At 36.9% G+C, this 20,610-nt stretch overlaps 1 protein-coding gene across 3 annotated transcripts in view; it reads right to left on the bottom strand.

Moving 5' to 3' along the window:
- Positions 1-3,795: 3,795 nt before the first annotated feature.
- JAK2 (Janus kinase 2) overlaps positions 3,796-20,610 on the bottom strand; it is a 64,186-nt gene continuing 47,371 nt past the window's right edge. For 2 of the 3 annotated variants that reach the window (XM_019470761.1, XM_019470762.1), the window contains 8 exons: positions 19,503-19,653; positions 18,669-18,805; positions 17,184-17,373; positions 16,123-16,247; positions 13,585-13,757; positions 12,763-12,880; positions 10,845-10,958; positions 3,796-7,962 (listed from right to left, as the gene is read on the bottom strand). In XM_019470761.1, the coding sequence (XP_019326306.1) occupies positions 7,855-7,962; positions 10,845-10,958; positions 12,763-12,880; positions 13,585-13,757; positions 16,123-16,247; positions 17,184-17,373; positions 18,669-18,805; positions 19,503-19,653 (1,116 nt within the window). In that variant the 3' untranslated portion in view covers positions 3,796-7,854. The remainder of the gene's footprint in view (positions 7,963-10,844; positions 10,959-12,762; positions 12,881-13,584; positions 13,758-16,122; positions 16,248-17,183; positions 17,374-18,668; positions 18,806-19,502; positions 19,654-20,610) is intronic. The other variant, XM_019470763.1, reaches the window with a different exon arrangement.

The raw sequence follows: 20,610 nt of genomic DNA, 5'->3' as shown, positions 1-20,610 counted from the left end.
TGGGTCGACGGTTGGACTCGATGATCTTAGAGGTCTTTTCCAACCTCAATGATTCTATGATTCTATTCTTTATTTAGATCTTCTCCACAGATTTGAAATTTAAGTTGCATTTCATAAAGACCTTTCAATACTGGATACCATTCTGCTCACCATTTGTCATTCATTTCTTCTGCTAAGAAAAGAGTATTAGTCAAGAGTATGGATGCAAAAAGTAGGGGAGCTCAATTCCAGCTATCCATTCATCAAACTGTGTGTTCGTGTTTTAAACAGAACCTCATGCTCCTGAACTCTAGTTCATGCTCCAGTAATCTGCAGTTTGGGGTTAGAAGCTCAGGTATGTTTTCTATAGGTTTTGCTGATGTTCCCTAGCAATTGCAATTTAGCTCAATTACTTCAGCTTTTTTTAATGATAGCATTACAAAAAATTAATTATCTATGCCACGTGCCACAGTCTTCACCACAGCCATGGTGCAAAAGGGTGCGCTCTGGAAGAGTGAGCCCAGGGCTTGCAAAGGCCTCACAGAAAGGTCCCCTACACACTGCCCTTGCAAACCCTTGGGTGTCACACAGCTGCTTAGAGACTCAGGGATCCTCCTCCCCTTATACCTCCAGTTGTGCCTGACAGAGCGAGCAAGCCTTGCTCCCAGAGCTCCAGATCCTATGTGCCTTGGGGTCTGCACATGTTGACCCGATGGCAACAACTGTGAACCAGAATTACTAGGTACACACACTCCCTCCGAAACCCCCTTGAAGCATGCAGCTCTTGTTTTTGCCTGCTGTGACAACCAGTATTTCTGCCATCATGGGGACTCCCCACACAGAGCATCCTGCCAGCTCTTGTGCAGCAGCGTGGGTGGATGCTGCACAGCGGCATGGGGTAGAGAGGCAGACCCCTGCCACGCCGGGTGCCAGCCTCCCAGCTGCACCAGCAACTTCGGGTACAATGAGGCAGCACCAGCAAGTACCGAACTGCCCAGTCCTCCTTTGTTCAACTTCATGTTTCTTCTGTTAAGTGCTGTAAAGCTTCTGAGTTAGCATTACTTCAAATGTAGCTCACTTTTTTGAAGGCATTTAAGTAGCACTACAGTTTTACAGATACTCTAGGAAGGAGGAGTTAAAAAAATGACCTGGTTTATGATTGGGTCATGTCTTTCAGACCTTACTGCTTATTGCAACATTTTACAGATTTAATTCTTCCAGTCCTTTTCTTTTGACCCGTTCACATCAGCAGTATCGGGCTCCGTGAATTGCTTGCATGTTATACACCTGGATTTCCCCAAGTTTTACCTTTCAGTCCAATTTTGTTTGGCTTTAATATGAGAATTTTGCCTTCTAGGCTGCTGTTTGCCTTCAAATTCCTATTTTCTAGAGTTAATACTGTGTAGTATATCACATGCTTCACCCGAGTGCAAGTCAGATGTGCAGTGGAGTCACAAACAGGTTGTATGGCTTTCTGAGAGCAGCTACCTCCTGTACAAACAACAGGAACTAATGCAAACAGGTATCACGCTTGCCCCTGTAGCACCAAGCTTGTTGTTACTCATGCGCTACACTGTCCCTTTATACATTTCACATGAGAAACTCTGGAAAATATATGGCAACTCAATGTGTGCATGCACTTACCTTCTCAAACCAAAACCTTAATCTGGTTTAACTCCAGAATAGGACAAACTACCATACACAGTTTCAAACCTGTCAGGGTGCTCAGCTTTTTTTCATAGAGTCTCAGAATAAACTTGACAAATGGAATAAAGTTGCATTAGCTGAAGAATTCCACTGAGTTAAATCTTCCTCTACAGAAATCATGTAATTCAGAGGAGAGGTAGCTTGCTTAATTTAAAAAAAAAAAAAAAAAAGTCTCAGGCAATACTTGGGCAGAATGCAAATGTCAAAATTGGATCCTAAAATAACAGCTCCGTTACCACCCAGACTCTTTCAGTAGTGATCTTACTTAGTTGCAGAGGCCACTGTCTATTTGACTTTTTTTAGTAAGCTTATATGGATATGAGCTTCTTTTTTTAATAAGTCCACTAAAAGTTTCACACCTTTATAACATGAAAGGGAAAAATACTTACAGGAAACATAAGTGATGCACAGCTGTTTTTATACGAGTTGCTTTGGGTTTTTTGACTGATATTCTTCAACAAGCTAAAGTTTTATGGCACAGCTCCATATGGAAAATTCAACTGAATACACAGAAAAACAGATACACAGCAAATTAGCTATTGCAGTCTTGCAGAAGTTTAAGGTAGTAACTCAGTTTAGTATGTTATTCAGTCTTTCTCATTCCCTGAAAAGAAAAAAAAAACCAAAACAAACCCAACACAATACAGTTCATCAGAATTCAATACTTGCTGTGCTGCAGTATTAATTTACCTAAAAGTTCTTGAATCCTTTCCACTCCTGGATGTTTCTGCTTTTCTCAAAAGTATTAGTCACATAAAACTTGAAGCATTTTAAGCTTTACCTTGTTCTTCTGCTTTTATTAGTATTACTTAGCTATAACCTTAATATTTAATGTTTCTGCGCTTGCTCTTAGTGATTGGCTTTGTATCTATTCATTCGTCTGCATTTCTAGGGCAGAATCAACTGTGCCAATACTCTATAATAGACAAATATCTGAACTAGCAAAATGGTTGCTTTATACAATTAACATAATTAGTTTCTATTTGTTTTTTCTTTTAAATGCCTTCCTCAATCCTTCCTGAAATTATGTCATAGTATTTTGGGGTAATCTTTGCAAATACTGGACACTTGTATTTCTTTCCTTATTACTGTCCACAAAGAATGTTTCACTTAGTCTGACTGCAGTTTGACAGGTTTCTAAACCTGAATTTCAAAATTCATTAAAACCACTATGAATGTTTATCACAAACTACAAGCATAACATGAAAATGAATTGAAGGCTATATTGTCTCATGCTTTATGATACGGGGACAACATGCTTCATGACATTATTAAATCTCCTACAGTATTTTCTTCTTCAAACTTTTTCATTTTCCCAGAAATTTATTCTCTAGAACGATTAAAGATCCCCAATTATGTTAGTAGGTGTTGGAACAGCAGGAACGCTACCTATAACCACCTTTAAACTTCATTAGGATCGTATTTTGTCGCATAGAAGAAAATCAAATCTTCAGGCAATCTGCTCCGAGAAGAAGATGCCTTTTATGTGTGGGAAGGGGTAACTGAACTAGCTTAATTTATACTTCTACCACAGTAGAGTAGCTTAAGTATATATTTGCATGCTTGTATTTCTATGCGCATTTTCCATTTTGCCATTGTACTTCTCAAAATTTAACAGCAGCATTCAACTCTGTTCAAGGTAAGTGGTGGTGATTTTCATGTAAAGTTACAGGAAAGTCATATGAAAAGATGACAAAGTAATGCAAACCAAGAAGTGGTTTCATAAGAGTTTGTGTTAGAAATTCTAAAGAACCGTAGTCTGATAACAGGCAAGCTGTTAGCGGTCCCCGTCTTACAGACTTGCTTCTCTCTAAATACTCAGCGTAAAGGGAAGTGCTTCTTCATCCCAAAATAATTAGCTTAATGAAAACTTAAAAAAAATTAACCCCCCCAGTCTTATTGTTAGGGAGCACCCAATATACCACCTTTACTTTGGGACATGTAAATTCCTTCCAAAAGACAAACACTACATATGCCTATTCTGGAAACGTCACAAAGTTGTATGTGCTGTATTATACCCCTTTAAACAGACCAGCTCTCCTCAGTAGCGATTTAAACATCAGTAACTAATTTTAGGTATTATATAAAAGAAAATCTTGGCAGGCATGTGCCATTCATTGTATTTAGTTATTTTATTTTCACTATCCAAACTCAAAAGAAACGCACAGTTAAGTTTCAGGTATCAATACACAGTTTTCTAAAAAACATCCCTTTCATGTTCTCTTCAATAAACCATGTGTTCAGATGTTTGCAGTCCAACCAGAAGTAGCAGGTGTCTTCTTTTCTTCCCTCCCCTCCCTAACGGGACTTTTTATACTTTAATATAAAGTATTGTAAACCTCTTACTCAAAAAGCAAAATTCAGAAAAAACTTCTTAGCCAAACACCTTTTCAAAATTGCTGTCTGGCATGGCACAACCTTAAGCAGTTTCTTTTGGTATAGTAATTCTTGTATTTTTCAGTCAGGTTAGGTCTGTGTGAGTATTTAAGGCAGACAATACACAGTTTAGAAATATATTAGCACATATTTGTCATGGTATGGCATTTTCAGTAGACATCAGTTTTTCATGAATCACCGTGCATTTCACATTTCAGAAAGCTTCTTTAGTGTTGAACATCAGCCTTTTTCCATCAGTCTTGCTGTTCTTCTACGCTTCTACTTTTGCTCTCAGAACTCTATCCTCCAGGTGCTTGCAATCACACATTCCTGAAAAACTTGCTTTCTTTACACGAGTTACATTTCTTCATACTTCATACAGTAACATCTTTTCCCATACATTTCAAGGCAGTTGGTCAACATCTCAACTAAATGCAACAATTAAACACTCGATTTCTGGAAAAAAATTGAAATAATTTTTACATATCTTTTTACAGTTATATTAATCCGTACGTTTAGTAACAATTATCTCAACTATGGAAGCTTTTAATCAATACTAGGACTTGACAAGAATATGGGGTTCTTTTCCTAAAAATTCATTCCTCCTCTGGCTTATTACATGACTGTTGCAAGGTTGTGGAATATATTTAAAAACTAATTTTGAAGCTTAACATATTTATACTGATAAACAACAAACCAATATTATACTAGACAATGCTTGTTTGCAGAGATTCTATAAGATATATTGTGCACTTACAGAAAAACTCTCTCACTTCAAAAATAAATGCAAAGCAGTAGTTAATATTTTAATTCTACATCGTAGCAGCAGTCATGTATGCATAAACCGGCACTTTTTCTACAAAAAAACCCACAGCATTTTGGGTAGCATAATAATTACACTGAAGTATGATAAACGCAATGCCAACTGAAGAAAGTTCCTAAAACAAAGAACTGAGTCTGTTAATACAAAGGCTATATAAAAATATGGCATTATACAATGCTACTGTAGATCTGAGAGCTTTTAAAATGCAGTGGTTTTCGTTTGTTTTTTAAAAAGGTTACTACAGTTGGCAGTAGCAAGTTCAGCAAAATCACTGCATTTACATCCTCAACAGCTTTTTGAGAAAACCATTTGGTCTGCTCCAGGACCTAAACATTGATGCTGCAGATGACCACAACCCCCCTGAGAGTCCTAAGCACTACTTGGTCCTATTCACCCAGCTAAGAATACTCATCCCGAATGATCAAGCCCTTTGCACAGACTCGTTACAAAAGACTGTATGTTCCTGACCAACAGCACAAAATTATACTGCAGTGTAAAGATATGGCTTTCTCTAAAAATTTTAACATATTAAAGTAAAAAAAAAAAATTCCACAAGACACCTAAAAATTGTCCTTGAGTTCAACACTATATTTATGCAATCAAATAGACTACGTAATCAGTCATACTGTAGTAGAACAAGAAAAAGACTTTTTATTCACTTGAAAAAATATCAGACTGGAAGAATTCTTCATTGCATTACACAAACTTCCCTGAGATTTTTACATAAATTATGTTTAATCTACTATATATTGGAAACCAGTTAGCTACTGAGTGTCATACACTGCAAATTTTACATAATTCCTGCATGTTACCCAGCTAAAATGCTCTTTCAATGCTTTAAAGCTTTATCTTTTGTTACAAAAAACATGTACACACAACTGAGACTACAAATGCAAAGACTTTTTTTTGCACAAAATTTTAAATCTTCAAACAATGTATAGAAATGGAGAAAACATGTTAAGTTGAACAAAGTTTAAACTGTAAAATTCTTTGCAGCTTAAAAACTGATTGTGAAATTAGTTTTTAAAATTATCTATGCAAGTGCTTGGTGGCAAGAAAACCAACAAAAATATTATTAAATGCAATGGGCAGAAAGAGGGCTGATGATGCCCTCCCTATTTAACAATCTCCCGTATTATAAAATCAGAATTTTGTATGAGTGATTGTGGGAGAGAAACATCATAGTGGTACAAAACATTGCTATACTGGCACTATGTTACACTAGGGATTTTTTAAATTTTTTTATTTTTTAAAGTTGAGGTACTTAAACTTCTGATAAGATGGATGTAGTTAACCACAAATCTTAAGGAGGCCCCACAGTGAAAGTAACTCCTCTGTTTCACTGACTCAACTGACACAAATCTAAAAAATGAACACTTCGTTTTAAATAGAAATCTGGATGTCAGGTCAGTTTGCCAAGCTGTATATCCCCTTAATTGAACTTCTCTCAGCAGAAGTCCAAGAAGAACAAGCATTGTACTTTGCAAACAATAATGCTTAAGAATAAGTAAAAACAAAACAAAAAAGATTACTTGAACTAAAAATAAACAAAATCTGCAACTTTACTGCTTTGACATATGAGATTATCCCCAAGTTTTATGCCTGGAGGCAAAACCGAAGAGTTGTCTTGTCCATAAATTTGTTAGACTTACTTCAAAAGCTGAATTATACAGCATAAGTAATCTGTTCAGGTAGCTCTGATCTCCTTCCAGTTCTCAGTAACTGGGATCATGTCCTTGCCCCCACTGAGTGTGGAGCAATTGCACTTGTAATTCCTCCTTCCAACTAGTACTATGTTGGGTATTACCACAGAAAGAAATAGGAGGTAACTTGGGCCACTTCATTACAAAATAGACTTGATGTGGTTGTGACTGGCCGTATCAGATACCGGGCCATAAGCGTTCTTTTTTGTGTACTGGAAGGAAGGTATAAGGCGATCATCTTAACAGCAAAGTGAGGAACTGTGAAATGGAGAGCATTTTCTAGATTTTTAATTCTGCTTTAAAAAGTTCCCAACTTATAGATAAACTTATGACTGCATGAAAATTCCAAAGATGGAAAGAATAAAAGAGCAGCATTTAAAAGCAGTATTTTTAGCTTTTTCATATTCAGAAACAAACTGAAGACACTGCCTTGTATAAAATGGCTTCATTTCTACTTGTTATCACTGTAGCTTCAATTATATAAAGGGAATCTAATACTTACTCAACAGAGGAAAAGACGACTAAGAAAAATTGGATAACATATTTGCTTTTTCATTTTAAATTAAAATTTTCACATGGATGAGTAGGTTTTCTGGCTCTCCAAATTAAGAACAATTTGCTCCCTTTCCCTCAAAATACTTACAGTACATCACACAGCCTATTATATCTCTTTGCATATATTGCTGGCTAATAACTGATTCAGACAGGCACATTAAAAGTTTCTGGGTTACATAACCACTTCTATTTTGTTATACAGAGAAGCCATTTCTGCATTAACAATGAAAAAATTATAAAACTGTATTAACAAACACAAGCCCTTGTGCAACACACAAACCAGGGTGCCAAGTCACTATATACTCAGTGTGAAAAGACTTGTAGAAGTCTTTTCTGTGCATCTCCATTTCAACAAGGAAATACACTGTCTTTTCATCTCTTAATCTCACCACATTTTAAGTCATCTCTTTTTTGCATTGCCAAGTAAGGCAAATAATGGTGTTGTAGACTGACCATATATTAGATTTTATTTAGAAAAATAATTTCTCCCCTATTGAGAATTTCAGCATGTTCTCATAGTAACAAATATATCCTGATGAAGAAAACCAGCAGGATTCCTCAGTATGCAGATTGAGATAGGATATTTGCCACACAGATTTTACTTCCAGCAAAGGTTAAGATGCACAAGTGTACATATGTCAATTACACACAGCAGACCAAGTACATTTTGTTCTGCATTCCAACACATCTTCTGAAGGAGGGACAGTTTTCTCATCCACCCATGTTGTCCCTTATATGATCCACTCGCTGAGCAAGATCCCTAAAGGTGGGGCGCTGGATAACGTTATTGTTCCAGCATTCTTTCATGATAGCATAAATCTGGAGAAGAAACAAAGAAAATCGGTAGTAGGTAAACAGATGCTACAAATAGTTAATAGTTATTTTGAACCGGTCCGAAGAACATCCAGCTTAACTTTATGCTTCCAAGCAACAGTGGCACAAACGTGTGCCTAAAGTCTTGCTATACCAGTCAGTTTATCTGCTTGATCCCAATGGCAGCATGAAGTGAGGATAGCTAGCTCTGCAAAAGCCCTTATTGTAAAAGGAGATTTTATTTTTTTAAAGTTAGTATGAGAATTCATTCAGCTAGTTTTTGAAACTTTTAAGAGACGTTATTTTGCTAAGTTTTTATTGTCTTGGTTGCTCTTATTTTTTGGAAAGATCAAAAATGTTTAAAATGACAAATGCTTTACAAGTCTGACCAAAAATCAGATTTACAAAGACAGCAATTCTAAATTAAGCTTCCCCTGCAATGTTAACATACACTTCACATTTATATATTAAATTCTTAATTATTCTTCATATGTAACCAGAAATAAGCCAGAAAAGCTACCATGCAAACTGAACCCACTTCGAGTAGAAGTAGATTTAAATGATTTTTGGAAGGAATTTCCATTACAACAGGCATTTGGCAACAGTTTTCTCTTTTCCCAAACATGTACCCGATGCCTGGTCACAAAACAACTTGCCAAGACCCTCCACCTGTACTCTTCTCACTAATTTAACCCACATTATTACTACCAACTTCTCACACTTCCGTTCAACAATTTTTTACATGTTGCTTAAGAACTATCTGCACAGCTCCCAGGAAAAAACGTAGCATCAGTTCCTTATTTTTCAGCAAATCTGAAACTCCTGCATTGACCAAGCTGCTTTAGACCCAAGGCTCAAGCAGCTTGTAAGCTACAGACATCCGGAAGATTTAATATCTGTGATGACTGGCCTTTCAGGGTCAAAACGGGAAGAGCATAGTTTCTGACAAGTGAGAGACATTTCCATCTTGCTGTGATATCTGAAGAAATGTCAGACATTGAAACCTTTGCATTAGTTTGGATACAGTTTCAGTAAAACAGATTATGTATTATCTTATACATGTGACATTCAGGTTATCTACAAGAAGCCAAACCTTTGCAATTCAACAACTGCTGTACTCATACATACAATGCAAGCAAGGTTACTTCAGAGACTTCTCTTTTGATTCTCTATAGACTATTTCTTCCCCTGTGGCTTCCCTGCCCCACCTGTACCATTCTTTTTCTTCTCTGCTATACCACTTGACCCTGATCTCTCCTCTGTCTCCAGTTTTGAATGGATTATTTCTCAACTTACTGCCAAGTGTCCTTGATTTTAAAGGGATGCAGCAATTGATCTGAGCTGGAAGTTATACATGTGAAAAAGCGTTACTATTTTACTTACATTCTTTCCCTACTGATTCACCTACCCAGCCCTACCAGTTTGACTCAAGCTGAAGTGCACTCTGCTCTGAAGAATAGAGAACTACAAGACTTAGAAGTAGTATGAAAGTATTTCTTAAAACATCTGGAGTATTAGCAAAAACAAAAGAACACTGAATTAATTTGTGTGCTCTGAGTATGGCTTTACATACATATACACTTTGGTATCTACGAAGAACGCGAATACAAATCTGAAGGCCCTGAACATACAAAATCTGATTCATATACTTAACTGTGCCTACAGTCTGCAGGTAGCTCTTGGCTGAGAATGCTTGACAGTGAACACTATACATGATAAACGTGGGTATTCCTATGCTTGAGGAGGGAAGAGCAAGAGAAGGAAAATAATCAAGCTAAGGAGTTCTTTAAATCTTGGAATTCAATGTGAAAAACCTTACATAGGTATCAGATACTTCTGCTAAACGTTACAGACTTCAAAAGAATCCACAGTTCACAGCATTGAAGAACCACCTCTACGTGGGACTTCCATGGAAGAAGTTCTATATACTAATCTCATTATCTTAATAAATGTGTATTTTTGAAACAGAAGCTGAGTGCCCCAGTACGGCAGTCAGTCATAATAGTCCTAGTTCACATATTTAGAAAGACTACATACTAGGCTCCCGAGGGAATGCAATCTAAAGAATAAGAAAAGAAATGTGATTATACTCATCGTGCAACTGGTAAAATAACAGCACAGCCATTCCGCTTGTATAAATACTTCAGTAAAACAAGCAGAAGAAACACAAGGTTTGCATTTACCAGGTACTCACCCTGACCGAGCACCTTTCAGACTACAGTAATGTATTAATACAATACTTCACCTCATCAGGACATCCATCTGGTCTCGGTAGTCGTCCATTATTCTTCAAAAGCTCTATCAAATGAAATACAATCATCTGTCCTTGTTTATCATTGCCAATCATGCGCATGAATTCCTGAAACATAAGGCCGACTGTCATAAATAACTTTAAAGGAAAAAAAGATGCTGCAATATTCTTACCAAGGGAAAATTCTTTATAAGAAGAATAAATAATAATAATAATAAATAGAATAGTATATAACAATGATAAAATTATAAATTACAAGTCCATAGAATATATCATTACAGATTTTTTTGTGCGTGTGGATAAAAATAGGATGATACATACACAATTTAAAGCAATAAGTGAAAAATCTTCTTAAAATCTGATCATCTGATGATTAACTAGTTTTAAAAGGATAAACCACACAGCTTATTCTAAAGAGCTCTCTGAAACATTAAATCAAGATCTTGATGCTTTGAAAAATCCCAGTCAAAGAAAACTGATACTCATCGTGCAACTGGTAAAATAACAGCACAGCCCTTCCGCTTGTATAAATACTTCAGTAAAACAAGCAGAAGAAACACAAGGTTTGCATTTACCAGGTACTCACCCTGACCGAGCACCTTTCAGACTACAGTAATGTATTAATACAATACTTCACCTCATCAGGACATCCATCTGGTCTCGGTAGTCGTCCATTATTCTTCAAAAGCTCTATCAAATGAAATACAATCATCTGTCCTTGTTTATCATTGCCAATCATGCGCATGAATTCCTGAAACATAAGGCCGACTGTCATAAATAACTTTAAAGGAAAAAAAGATGCTGCAATATTCTTACCAAGGGAAAATTCTTTATAAGAAGAATAAATAATAATAATAATAAATAGAATAGTATATAACAATGATAAAATTATAAATTACAAGTCCATAGAATATATCATTACAGATTTTTTTGTGCGTGTGGATAAAAATAGGATGATACATACACAATTTAAAGCAATAAGTGAAAAATCTTCTTAAAAAATGATCATCTGATGATTAACTAGTTTTAAAAGGATAAACCTCACAGCTTATTCTAAAGAGCTCTCTGAAACATTAAATCAAGATCTTGATGCTTTGAAAAATCCCAGTCAAACACAAAACTGATAACATCATACTGATGCATAAAAAAAGGACTAACAGGATTAATCAGCAACTACAGGCCAGAAACTAGCATAATTAAAGCCAGCAAAAATGGCTTAGATAAATCTTGCTATCCAAAAATTAACATAACCCAAAAAGTAAATTAAAATCTCACTCTGACTGCCAGAGATCAAAAGTAAATGAGGAAGTACTATTAACTGAAAATAATTTCTAAGCACAACATAAAGGAATTTTTTTTCCTCCAATGCTACATAAATTTCTTTAATGATCCTTGTCATGAAAATGTGAAACAACTGTTGGTAGAATGTGCAAATGGCTAAAGCTGGGGAAACAATGTATAGTTATAAAGACTGTGACAGTTAAACAGACTGCTTTGGCTAACTGGTAAAATTAACTTTTCTTGATACATATCAATAGGATAACCAACCTGATGAAGTGGTGAATGCACATGTAGAGTTGATTTATTCAAAGTATATTCCACCTGAGCCCATGACTTACTCTACCACTTTCCATTTCATAATCCTTCTGAAGAAGAACTCCACGTGTCTGCAGAGTTTATGGTATTATGCAGGAAAAGCTGCCCCTGCCTTGAGAGTTCTTCCTTGATAGCTTTGTCATTGTATCAAACTACGAAAGAGGTCCACTGAGGTCAATGCAGCTATCCTCCAAGTGCATTTTTGCCTATCATCATTGTTCAGCTCTCAAAACTACATTTGCCAGGACTGAGATACTGGCTAAGGGTGAGGACAGCTCCAGCAAATATATAAGGCTCAACTCTCCTCTGTTATGCCTGCAGAGGACTGCTAGGTATAAGTAAGATCATGAATCTCATTTCCAACTGGAGAACTGTTACTCAGTGTACAAGTAGTATTTTCCTCCATCCACTGTGAATTTGTCTTTAAAGGTGTCTGTCAACAGTCTGCAAAAAGCCACTCCCGTTCTTTCCTGAACTTCAAGAACTTACTAACTTGGGTTCTGGTGACATAACAAAATAACTTTAAGTTACCTTATTTAAATCAACTTAATGTTTACATATTTGTTTGGCTCAGCCTTAGATTTGGAATAGCATTAAAAATACATGCCATGTTGCAATTTAACAGTTGCACCTGGGATTAGTCTCCATGAAGGACAAGAAAGAACAATCTATAATGAAAGGTTTTAAACTCTTTTTCAAACAGTTTGGAGTTACAGGATGGATAAGATCTGCACAGACTATCAGGTAATTTTCAAATCGCCTTTCCTTTCTATAGCTTGATACTAATACTTTTTAGCATGTTGCTGCTTCTGATTGGATGCTGTCTCATAAACACTAAGGTATCTCCAGAAAAGGATCAGTAAGTATCAACCTATTTAGCTATAGGAACAATCTGTATCTTTTCGAAAATTTAAATAAACAAACAAAAAACCTCTAGGAACCATTAACTATGTACTTACAGCTGGTGGGCTTTTGCTCTTGTCAATATATGTGAAGAGTTCATACAAGACCACACCAAAACTCCACACATCTGAGGCCACAGAAAATTTGCTTTCTGTCAGAGATTCTGGAGCATACCTGCAACATATGGTAAAAGGAGTATTGTTCTGTGTAACATGATATTTTCTAAGGTATTTCTATGTCTTTATAGAACAGAACTGAAGTATGTATTTTGCATTCTGAACACAGTCTACCAATTTCCATTTCATAATCCTTCAGTCTCCCACAGGCTACACAGAGCATTCTTTTCCTTTCCAAGCTAAATGCAGCTCGTTGGACCATTACTGTATTTTGGAGTAACTTAGACCTTTTCTAGAAGCTCAATGCCCAAATATAGACATCTACCCGAATATTCAACCCAGCACTTTATCCTTGCTAATTACAGTCTGTGGGATTTAACTCCATTTGGTCAGAGGGTCTATACAACAGATCTCAGCTAGAAGATATAAACAACCAGTGTTTAGGGAACTGAAAGGTCCAAAACTTTGAAAGCATACTGGGGAATGGGCCCTTTTAGATTTCTTTTGTCTTTGAGTATCTTTCCTGTTGCATACTATTTCTTTTAAATATTTTGGTAATTTTTAGGGTTTTTTTTTTTTGAAAGTATGTTGAAAAGTCCTACATGCTGTTCTGTAAAGTCCGACATCATGCATGTGACTTTCACAATGCCGGGTAACTGACTTGGAGTTTGCATTTAAAAATTCCACAATATGCAAAACAATTGGCTGAAACTGCAAAAACTGAAAACATGCCATGATTTCACGTACCAAAAGAAGACTTACCAAAATATAGGGCTTTCACCAGGTTCTTTTACTTTGTAGTATTCTTTGTCTTGTGGCAAGACTTTTGTCAATCCAAAATCTCCAATTTTAACTCTGTTCTCATTCTCCACTAAGATATTTCTTGTTGCTAAATCCCGGTGAACATATCTTTTTGTACCCAGATACTCCATGCCCTAGGCGTAAAGTTCACAAACACAATAGGAAGAGAGTTACTTTTACTATGAAGTAGCTCCACTTTCCCTAAAGGGATGAATTAACCTCGAAGTTAAAACCAAACACAGTTTGTTACCAAAATCAGTGTGCTTAAACATTTGTCTTCTCTGAGGAGTTACTTTTTCCAAGCACAGGGACTTCCCTTAATTGAAGGGAGACAGACTGAGCACCTGTCAGTGCCAACTGTTTTTTGATTATGTAGCTGGATAGCTGTTACAGCTCCATTCTGTGGCCAAATGCAGTTTGCCAGTGATAGACAGAAGGAAAACAAAATTTGGGCTAAGTTACACAATCCAGGGCAGATGAGAAGACTGTCCTATTTACCCATTTCATTTAATCTTTTTTCTTCACTTTGTACATCTGCTTTCCTGATTGCTTTATGAAACTTTATATTATGATTCCTTGAATTTGACAACTATTCTCTGACTGTATTCCCACCTGTGTGTCTTGTTTCTCTTCTGTATGGACCATTATTCACCAGCACAGTTCTGCTTATTGTTATATTTCCATGGGTTGCTGTAACAAAACATTGGTCTGAACTCATGTCATCTTTTGCTGCGGCGGATCCCTTCTTACCAATGCACATAATTCTTTTTGCTAACAGTGAAATGTGGAAGAAGCCAGTGTGTGTAGTGGCATTACTAAAAAAAGAAGGTCTTGCTTACACAGCAATAAATGGTGGACAGAAGTTGACAGTGCACAATGACAAGAGACACCCGACTCACACATGAAAGGAAACACAAGGCAAGCTGTCAGCTTCAGAGTTTCATAAGAAAGCATCTCACTCCTTCAACGCAACTGAAAAGCAACAAATTATGCTAAGAGCATCGTTGAACTCAAAAGTTTTGAACATCAACGTTATACTATTAATGCCAAAAGATTTCTTTCTCTCTTTTTTTATAAGTGAGAAACCTCAGAAGTCGTTTGAGTCCAGTCTAACCTTCCTCTCAGACTCTTGTCACCTCCTAGCACCGCTAGGTGGCATCGCTGTTTACTCGCATCCTATTCCAAAACTGTTCAAAAATGCCCTGTTCTGCATTACCTGCTTATCCACTGCGATCTTGAAAAATACGAAACCTAGCTTTTTCAAAGTGAGACTCCTGGGTTTCTGATACAACCAGTCTATGTAAATGCTATAACTTTTTATTACTACTATATACTGTACTGAAAACAGTCCTAAAGTTTCTCTGATGATAGTAATTTTTCTGTTAGCCTGGAAAACACCTATTCCAAGAGAGATACTTAATTAAAATCATGCAAATTCTAAGTGGAAATCATAATCCTGTGGCACTACTTTAACAATGGAGTTGAGTTTAATTATGTGATTTCAAATGTTTCTATCATTATATTTGGGCTCTCCAGCAAGGACACCTGAAGTACTTTAAGCATTAAGCGATGGAAAAATAAATTTATTCTTAGCCTCTTCTCCTATCAGCCAGTATTAACAAAATGCAGGGCCAAAAGAGCAGAAAAGAACATCCCAAAAATCAGATGCATGAAGAAGTTAACTTCCTTATTTGCCTTTCTACTGTCAGGATTCTTTAAAGTTGAATATAGAGAGAGTCCTATTGCTTGCCACGAGACAAGCTGTACTAATGGCATAAGCTGCACCAGAGAACAGCTGCACTAATTTACATCTACAGAAACATCACCACTAAACAAATGCCATCTCTGAAAATGCTGCTTTTCACAGTATGAGATATGCACAAAAAAAATAGCACCTTTAAGTCAGGAACCCTTTCCAGTATAGTAGTAAGGAACCAAAACACAGCAAGCAAGCAAACATCTTAACCCTCAGGTATGGGCATGCCTTCATTTCTCTCAAACATTTGAGAGAAGAGCAGCAAGACAGAGGGAGAAAGATTTTTGATTTAAAAAAACCCAAAATAACAGAGTGACAGAAATGCACAGCAGAAAGAAGAGATGTGAGATGCTGAAAGAGCAAACATTGCAAAAGAAGCAAAAACAGCTAAAGGAAAGGGGGAAACATGATCAGCTGAAAGAAGAAGGAAAAGCATTCAGATTCCATTCTCCTAATATTAGGTACTAAGTTTTTAATTAAGCTGTTTTGAAGTAAAAGAATGCTGCAGATCGGAGTGAAATCTTAAAGCGATCAATATAACCTCTGTTTTGCAGGTCGTAATGCAATTACTTGAGTACATGAATATGTATTGCTGCTTTTTTTAGGGTTATGGGGTGCTAGCAGCCCAACAGTATTATATAAGATACATCAAAACAACCAATGATGGTTGTTTTGAGACAAATGAGACAAGACCAAAGAGACAAAAATTTGTTGAAAAATATCAATCATCTGAAATTCCCTACCTTGCATATCTGAGACGCATACAGCAAAAGCTTCTTGTGGTCCAGCCTCTCCTTGTGTTTCTGCAGATAATCTCGTAAACTTCCATATGGTAAATATTCCATAATTAATCTTAGATTCCTACGACCTTTTACAACAACAACAAAAAAAATATGCTTAGTTTTTCTGCCATTTTCCAATGACAAGTTTTGAAATATAAATATTTACAAATGTCTATGAATAAAAGTAATAGAAAATAATCAATACCAAAAAATAATTTATTATATGTACATCACTACGCGATTTTTCATATATTAGTTAACTGCATTTGTTCAGGAAATGCCATTTATTTAAACACAACAATAATGTGGATATGCTTGGTATACAGAGCATCACTAATCAAGATCATCTCATCAATACTTGAGCTACTATTGCCAACTCAAAGCAAAAAGTGCCACATGTGTATAGTTGTGTTTATTTAATCCCTCCTCATTGCTGTGATGAAACTCAGAATGACAACTGACATCAACTGGTCAGCAATTTTACTGTCTTTGAAAACTTAGTCTGATTTTGAACCCAAGATTTTTCTTTTTACAATAAGATCCTGGGCAGAACCCATGCCTTCACTCATCAACTTCAACAGCATCAACAATTCACTCAAACACATCCTTTTCTGAAACTTTTTCCTGTCTAGTCTTTTACTGGGTAGGCTGTCCAAGAACTGGCAATATCCACTCTGGGGCATTACACTGAGCTAAAAACAACAGTTACAAAATGGTTGCATCTTCCCACTTAACCCTAAATTCTTTTCTAGGAAAAATTTTATGCTTTAAGATAAAGAAACTGAGCAACTTGTCAAAATGGTACTTTCTCTAAATCAATCAAATTATGCAATGAGCTGACTGAATAAAATGTCCACCTTGTACTGAGAAGTAGTATATGACAGACGCTACTTCCTTTGATTTGTACTCTCTAAGTCCTGGTAAAGTTAGGACAAGTCAGTGACTTTCATAAACACCTCTTTGAATTTCTCAGTATGCATACTTAGGTGTACACCTGAAGGTGTATTCAATATAGCACATACCTGCGCTGTAGCATACTCCTTTGTATTTAACAATGTTGTCATGCTGCAGAGATTTAAGTATTTCAATTTCTCTTTCAAAGTCCCTAAGGTGCTCTTCTGTGCTATGTTGCAGCTTTTTCACAGCCACCACCTCCCCAGTATTATCCTGCAGCGGGTCATACCGGCACATCTCAACACTGCCAAAATTTCCCTAGATCACAAATCAAAATACTTGAGTTAAAAACAAGTCCACATCATTGTCTCTTTCTTAGTGCTTGTTCATACTGCCTCAGTGCTCAGTATATTAGCATTAAGGTGACCACAATTGATTATTTAAGTGAAATGCCACAAAACCTCCCTGAGAGAAAGAGAGTGCAGGATCACAGGTAATGGTTCTATAAGAATAAGAAACATGTTCTATGAAAGGAAGCAAACAGCACGGGAGGAAACAAGGACAAGGAGAGGGGGTGATGTCCATTCATTTTCTCCCCCTTCACAAATTTCTATTTGCACTTCCAAACTGTCAGTTGGCACACTCCTTTTCCTGCACTTGCAAAAACCCCTTCATTTAGGTTCCTCTTGGCTCTTAATTCTCCTCTGTTTCTTGGTGGTTCTTAACCCATTTGTTCTACCTACAATGTTCTACCTACTTCCCCTCCTCTGTTTATATTTTCTTTGTCTTCCCTATGCAGTCATCACCTACCACTCTGTTCCTCTCCCTATGCTATGCTACCATTTACAGTCAACAACCAACCATCTGCAAACAGAAGTAGTTCTGCTACTTCGCTTTCAGGCTTGTTTTCACTAGTACTTGGAGTCAAAGGAATGTATAGCTATCATGTCAATAAAAAACATAAACCAGCAAGGAATCATTCTGGAAAAATGGTACTTGGTGAAGATTTGCCAGCTGCACTTGGTCATCTGTCTAGGCATGCTTTCACACAGCCAGGCTGCAATGACTTGCAAAACTAGTAACCAAATGCTGATTTCTAAAGCCTAAAAAGTTCAAGGCCCACATATATCTCAAAGACACTACTGAATTTAGGGACTGCATATTCAGACTTCTCAGAACATGCATGCACAAAAAACCCTAACCCCACTAGTTCTATGCAAGACTGCTCTGGAGCATTTTTAAATGAATACCAAGTTTAAAAAAAACCCTAACCCCACTAGTTCTATGCAAGGCTCTGGAGCAGCATTTTTAAATGAATACCAAGTACCAAATATTAAAAAAAAAAAAAAAAAAAGATTATGTCAGATGCAGCTCTGCATTACTGGAAAAGATTTTAGCCTTTAGGTGTGACCGGATCCATTGTAGAGGCCAGCTATCTTTCTTCTAGCTAATGATATTGTGAAACTGAAAAAAGATCTAAAAGGAACTGCACATTGTGGTCAAATATGACTGTAACAGAACTTTCAATGTAAATAATATATATGGGGTTATCAGAAGATAACTAAAAACCATAGTTCTTTCCTAGACAATTAGAGAATTTCGAAACATCCTACCTTGCCAAGTTGCTGTAAAAACTTAAGATGTCTTTCTTCAAATTGTGTTGGGTCTCGATCTTCAAAAGCACCAGAAAATCCAAGTGCTCCAATTCTCATATTTGGCAACATATCACTTTCCGTCAATAGCTCATAATCTGAGGGGTAGGAGGAAGAAGGAAAGAGACAAAGGGAACAGGAGGCACAGAGAAGCGAATAGGAGAATGAAGAAACTTACTACAATCATGGCATGTTCTACCTACTTGGCATAACGCAAGCTCAGTAGAACAGTAACAACCATCTTAATTTCTATATAGTAATTTGCAGTCAAAGACAAAGATGTATTACAAAAAAGCCAAATGATTTGTCTTGACTCATAGCAAGTCTTGCTTTAATTTTCCAATTTTCTTTTTTGCAGGCCTATTGTACTTCAAGTTTAGCAACTATTGTGCAACAACTCCACTAATGCAGAGAGGAGAAATGTAAACTTCACAAGGACTTGTGATAACATGCATCTTCCACTTGGAAAAAAGAATATACCTATTTATTTTATTGAGAGAAGAAAGAAAGAGAGTCACAAACATAACATACTTGGTTAAGAGACTACAATGTTTGGGATAGACGTTAATCAAACTAGAAAACTGCTTTGAATGATAATGCTAACTTTTAATGTGTTCTCTTTTAGAACAAACTAAAAAGCAGTAACATAGTGTCCTTAGCAACTTAGATTTCCTGGGCTGCTTTGGAGAGTTGTTGTGGGTCAACATACCAAAAAGGAAGGCACCATATGAAAAGGAACCAAGAGGAATGAGGGTTCTTTTTGTCTAGTGCATTCTTCTTGTATCACAGACTCACCTGGAGTGAACAAACTATTCAAGTCACGTATAATTGCTCTAAATGAAGGCCTGAAATCTGGCTCATAATCCATACAGTTGTTTATAAGGTTTGCTAGTTCTGTCCAGTTGGGGGCAGGAAGCTGGTGCCTATCTTCATAAAACTGTAGTTTCTGGAATTAAATAGATAAAAGCCATTTTAATATACAACCACGAAGAGTTGCAGAAGCCTTAACATTCTCACCAGAGCAGCCAAAAAATACAGCTCTCAACCTAGACTTGCCATCTCACAGAACATACATCTGACCAATTTACATGGAAAGCCAAGGCTGACAATGTCGCAAGACTGGCATAATTTGGAGTAATCAGTTCAGAAATTCCCAGTCAGCTACTGGTGGAAGATAAGAAAACAGAGAAAGATAATAAGACGGTGTCTCCTTTACTGGTAATTTCATAAAACCTCAACTGGATGGGTCCAGCAGAAAATTCTATCCACCTGTGAGCTACCCGAGCTCCTCCAGTTGCAAAAAGCTTCATGAGTATTATGAAAGAATGTGGATTAGTACAGGAGAGGAGGGTAACTTCTGAAATACCTAGATATCTATAAGCTAGGTCTAGGTAGACCTTGGAGCTTATTGTAGTAGCTGATTACAATACCCAAGAAATCAGATCAGGCTTTGTGAGACGGTAACAGTCCATTTATAAAAATAATACTACAAATCTTTTTGTAGCGTAGTAAAAGAAACAATCTTTTTGCTTCCAACTAAGGAAGCAAATACTGCTGCAATGACCACGAAATGGTGGAGTTCAAGATCCTTAGGGCACTGAGGAGTGGGCACAGCAAGCTCACTACCCTGGACTTCAGGAGAGCAGACTTTGGCCTCTTCAGGGATCTGCTTGGTAGAGTGCCATGGGACAAAGCCCTGGAGGGAAGAGGGGCCCAAGAAAGCTGGGTAATATTCAAGGATCACCTCCTCTTCAAGCTCAGGAGCGATGCATCCCAGCAAAGAGGAAGTCCGGCAAAAACGCCAGGAGGCCTGCATGGATGAACAAGGAGCTCCTGGACAAACTCAAGCACAAAAAGGAAGCCTACAGAGGGTGGAAGCAAGGACAGGTAGCCTGGGAGGAAT

This window comes from Aptenodytes forsteri, unplaced genomic scaffold (genome assembly GCF_000699145.1).
Source record: "Aptenodytes forsteri isolate BGI_AS27 unplaced genomic scaffold, ASM69914v1 Scaffold46, whole genome shotgun sequence".
Lineage (NCBI taxonomy): Eukaryota > Metazoa > Chordata > Aves > Sphenisciformes > Spheniscidae > Aptenodytes > Aptenodytes forsteri.
This window is presented reverse-complemented; position numbering and strand designations above follow the sequence as displayed.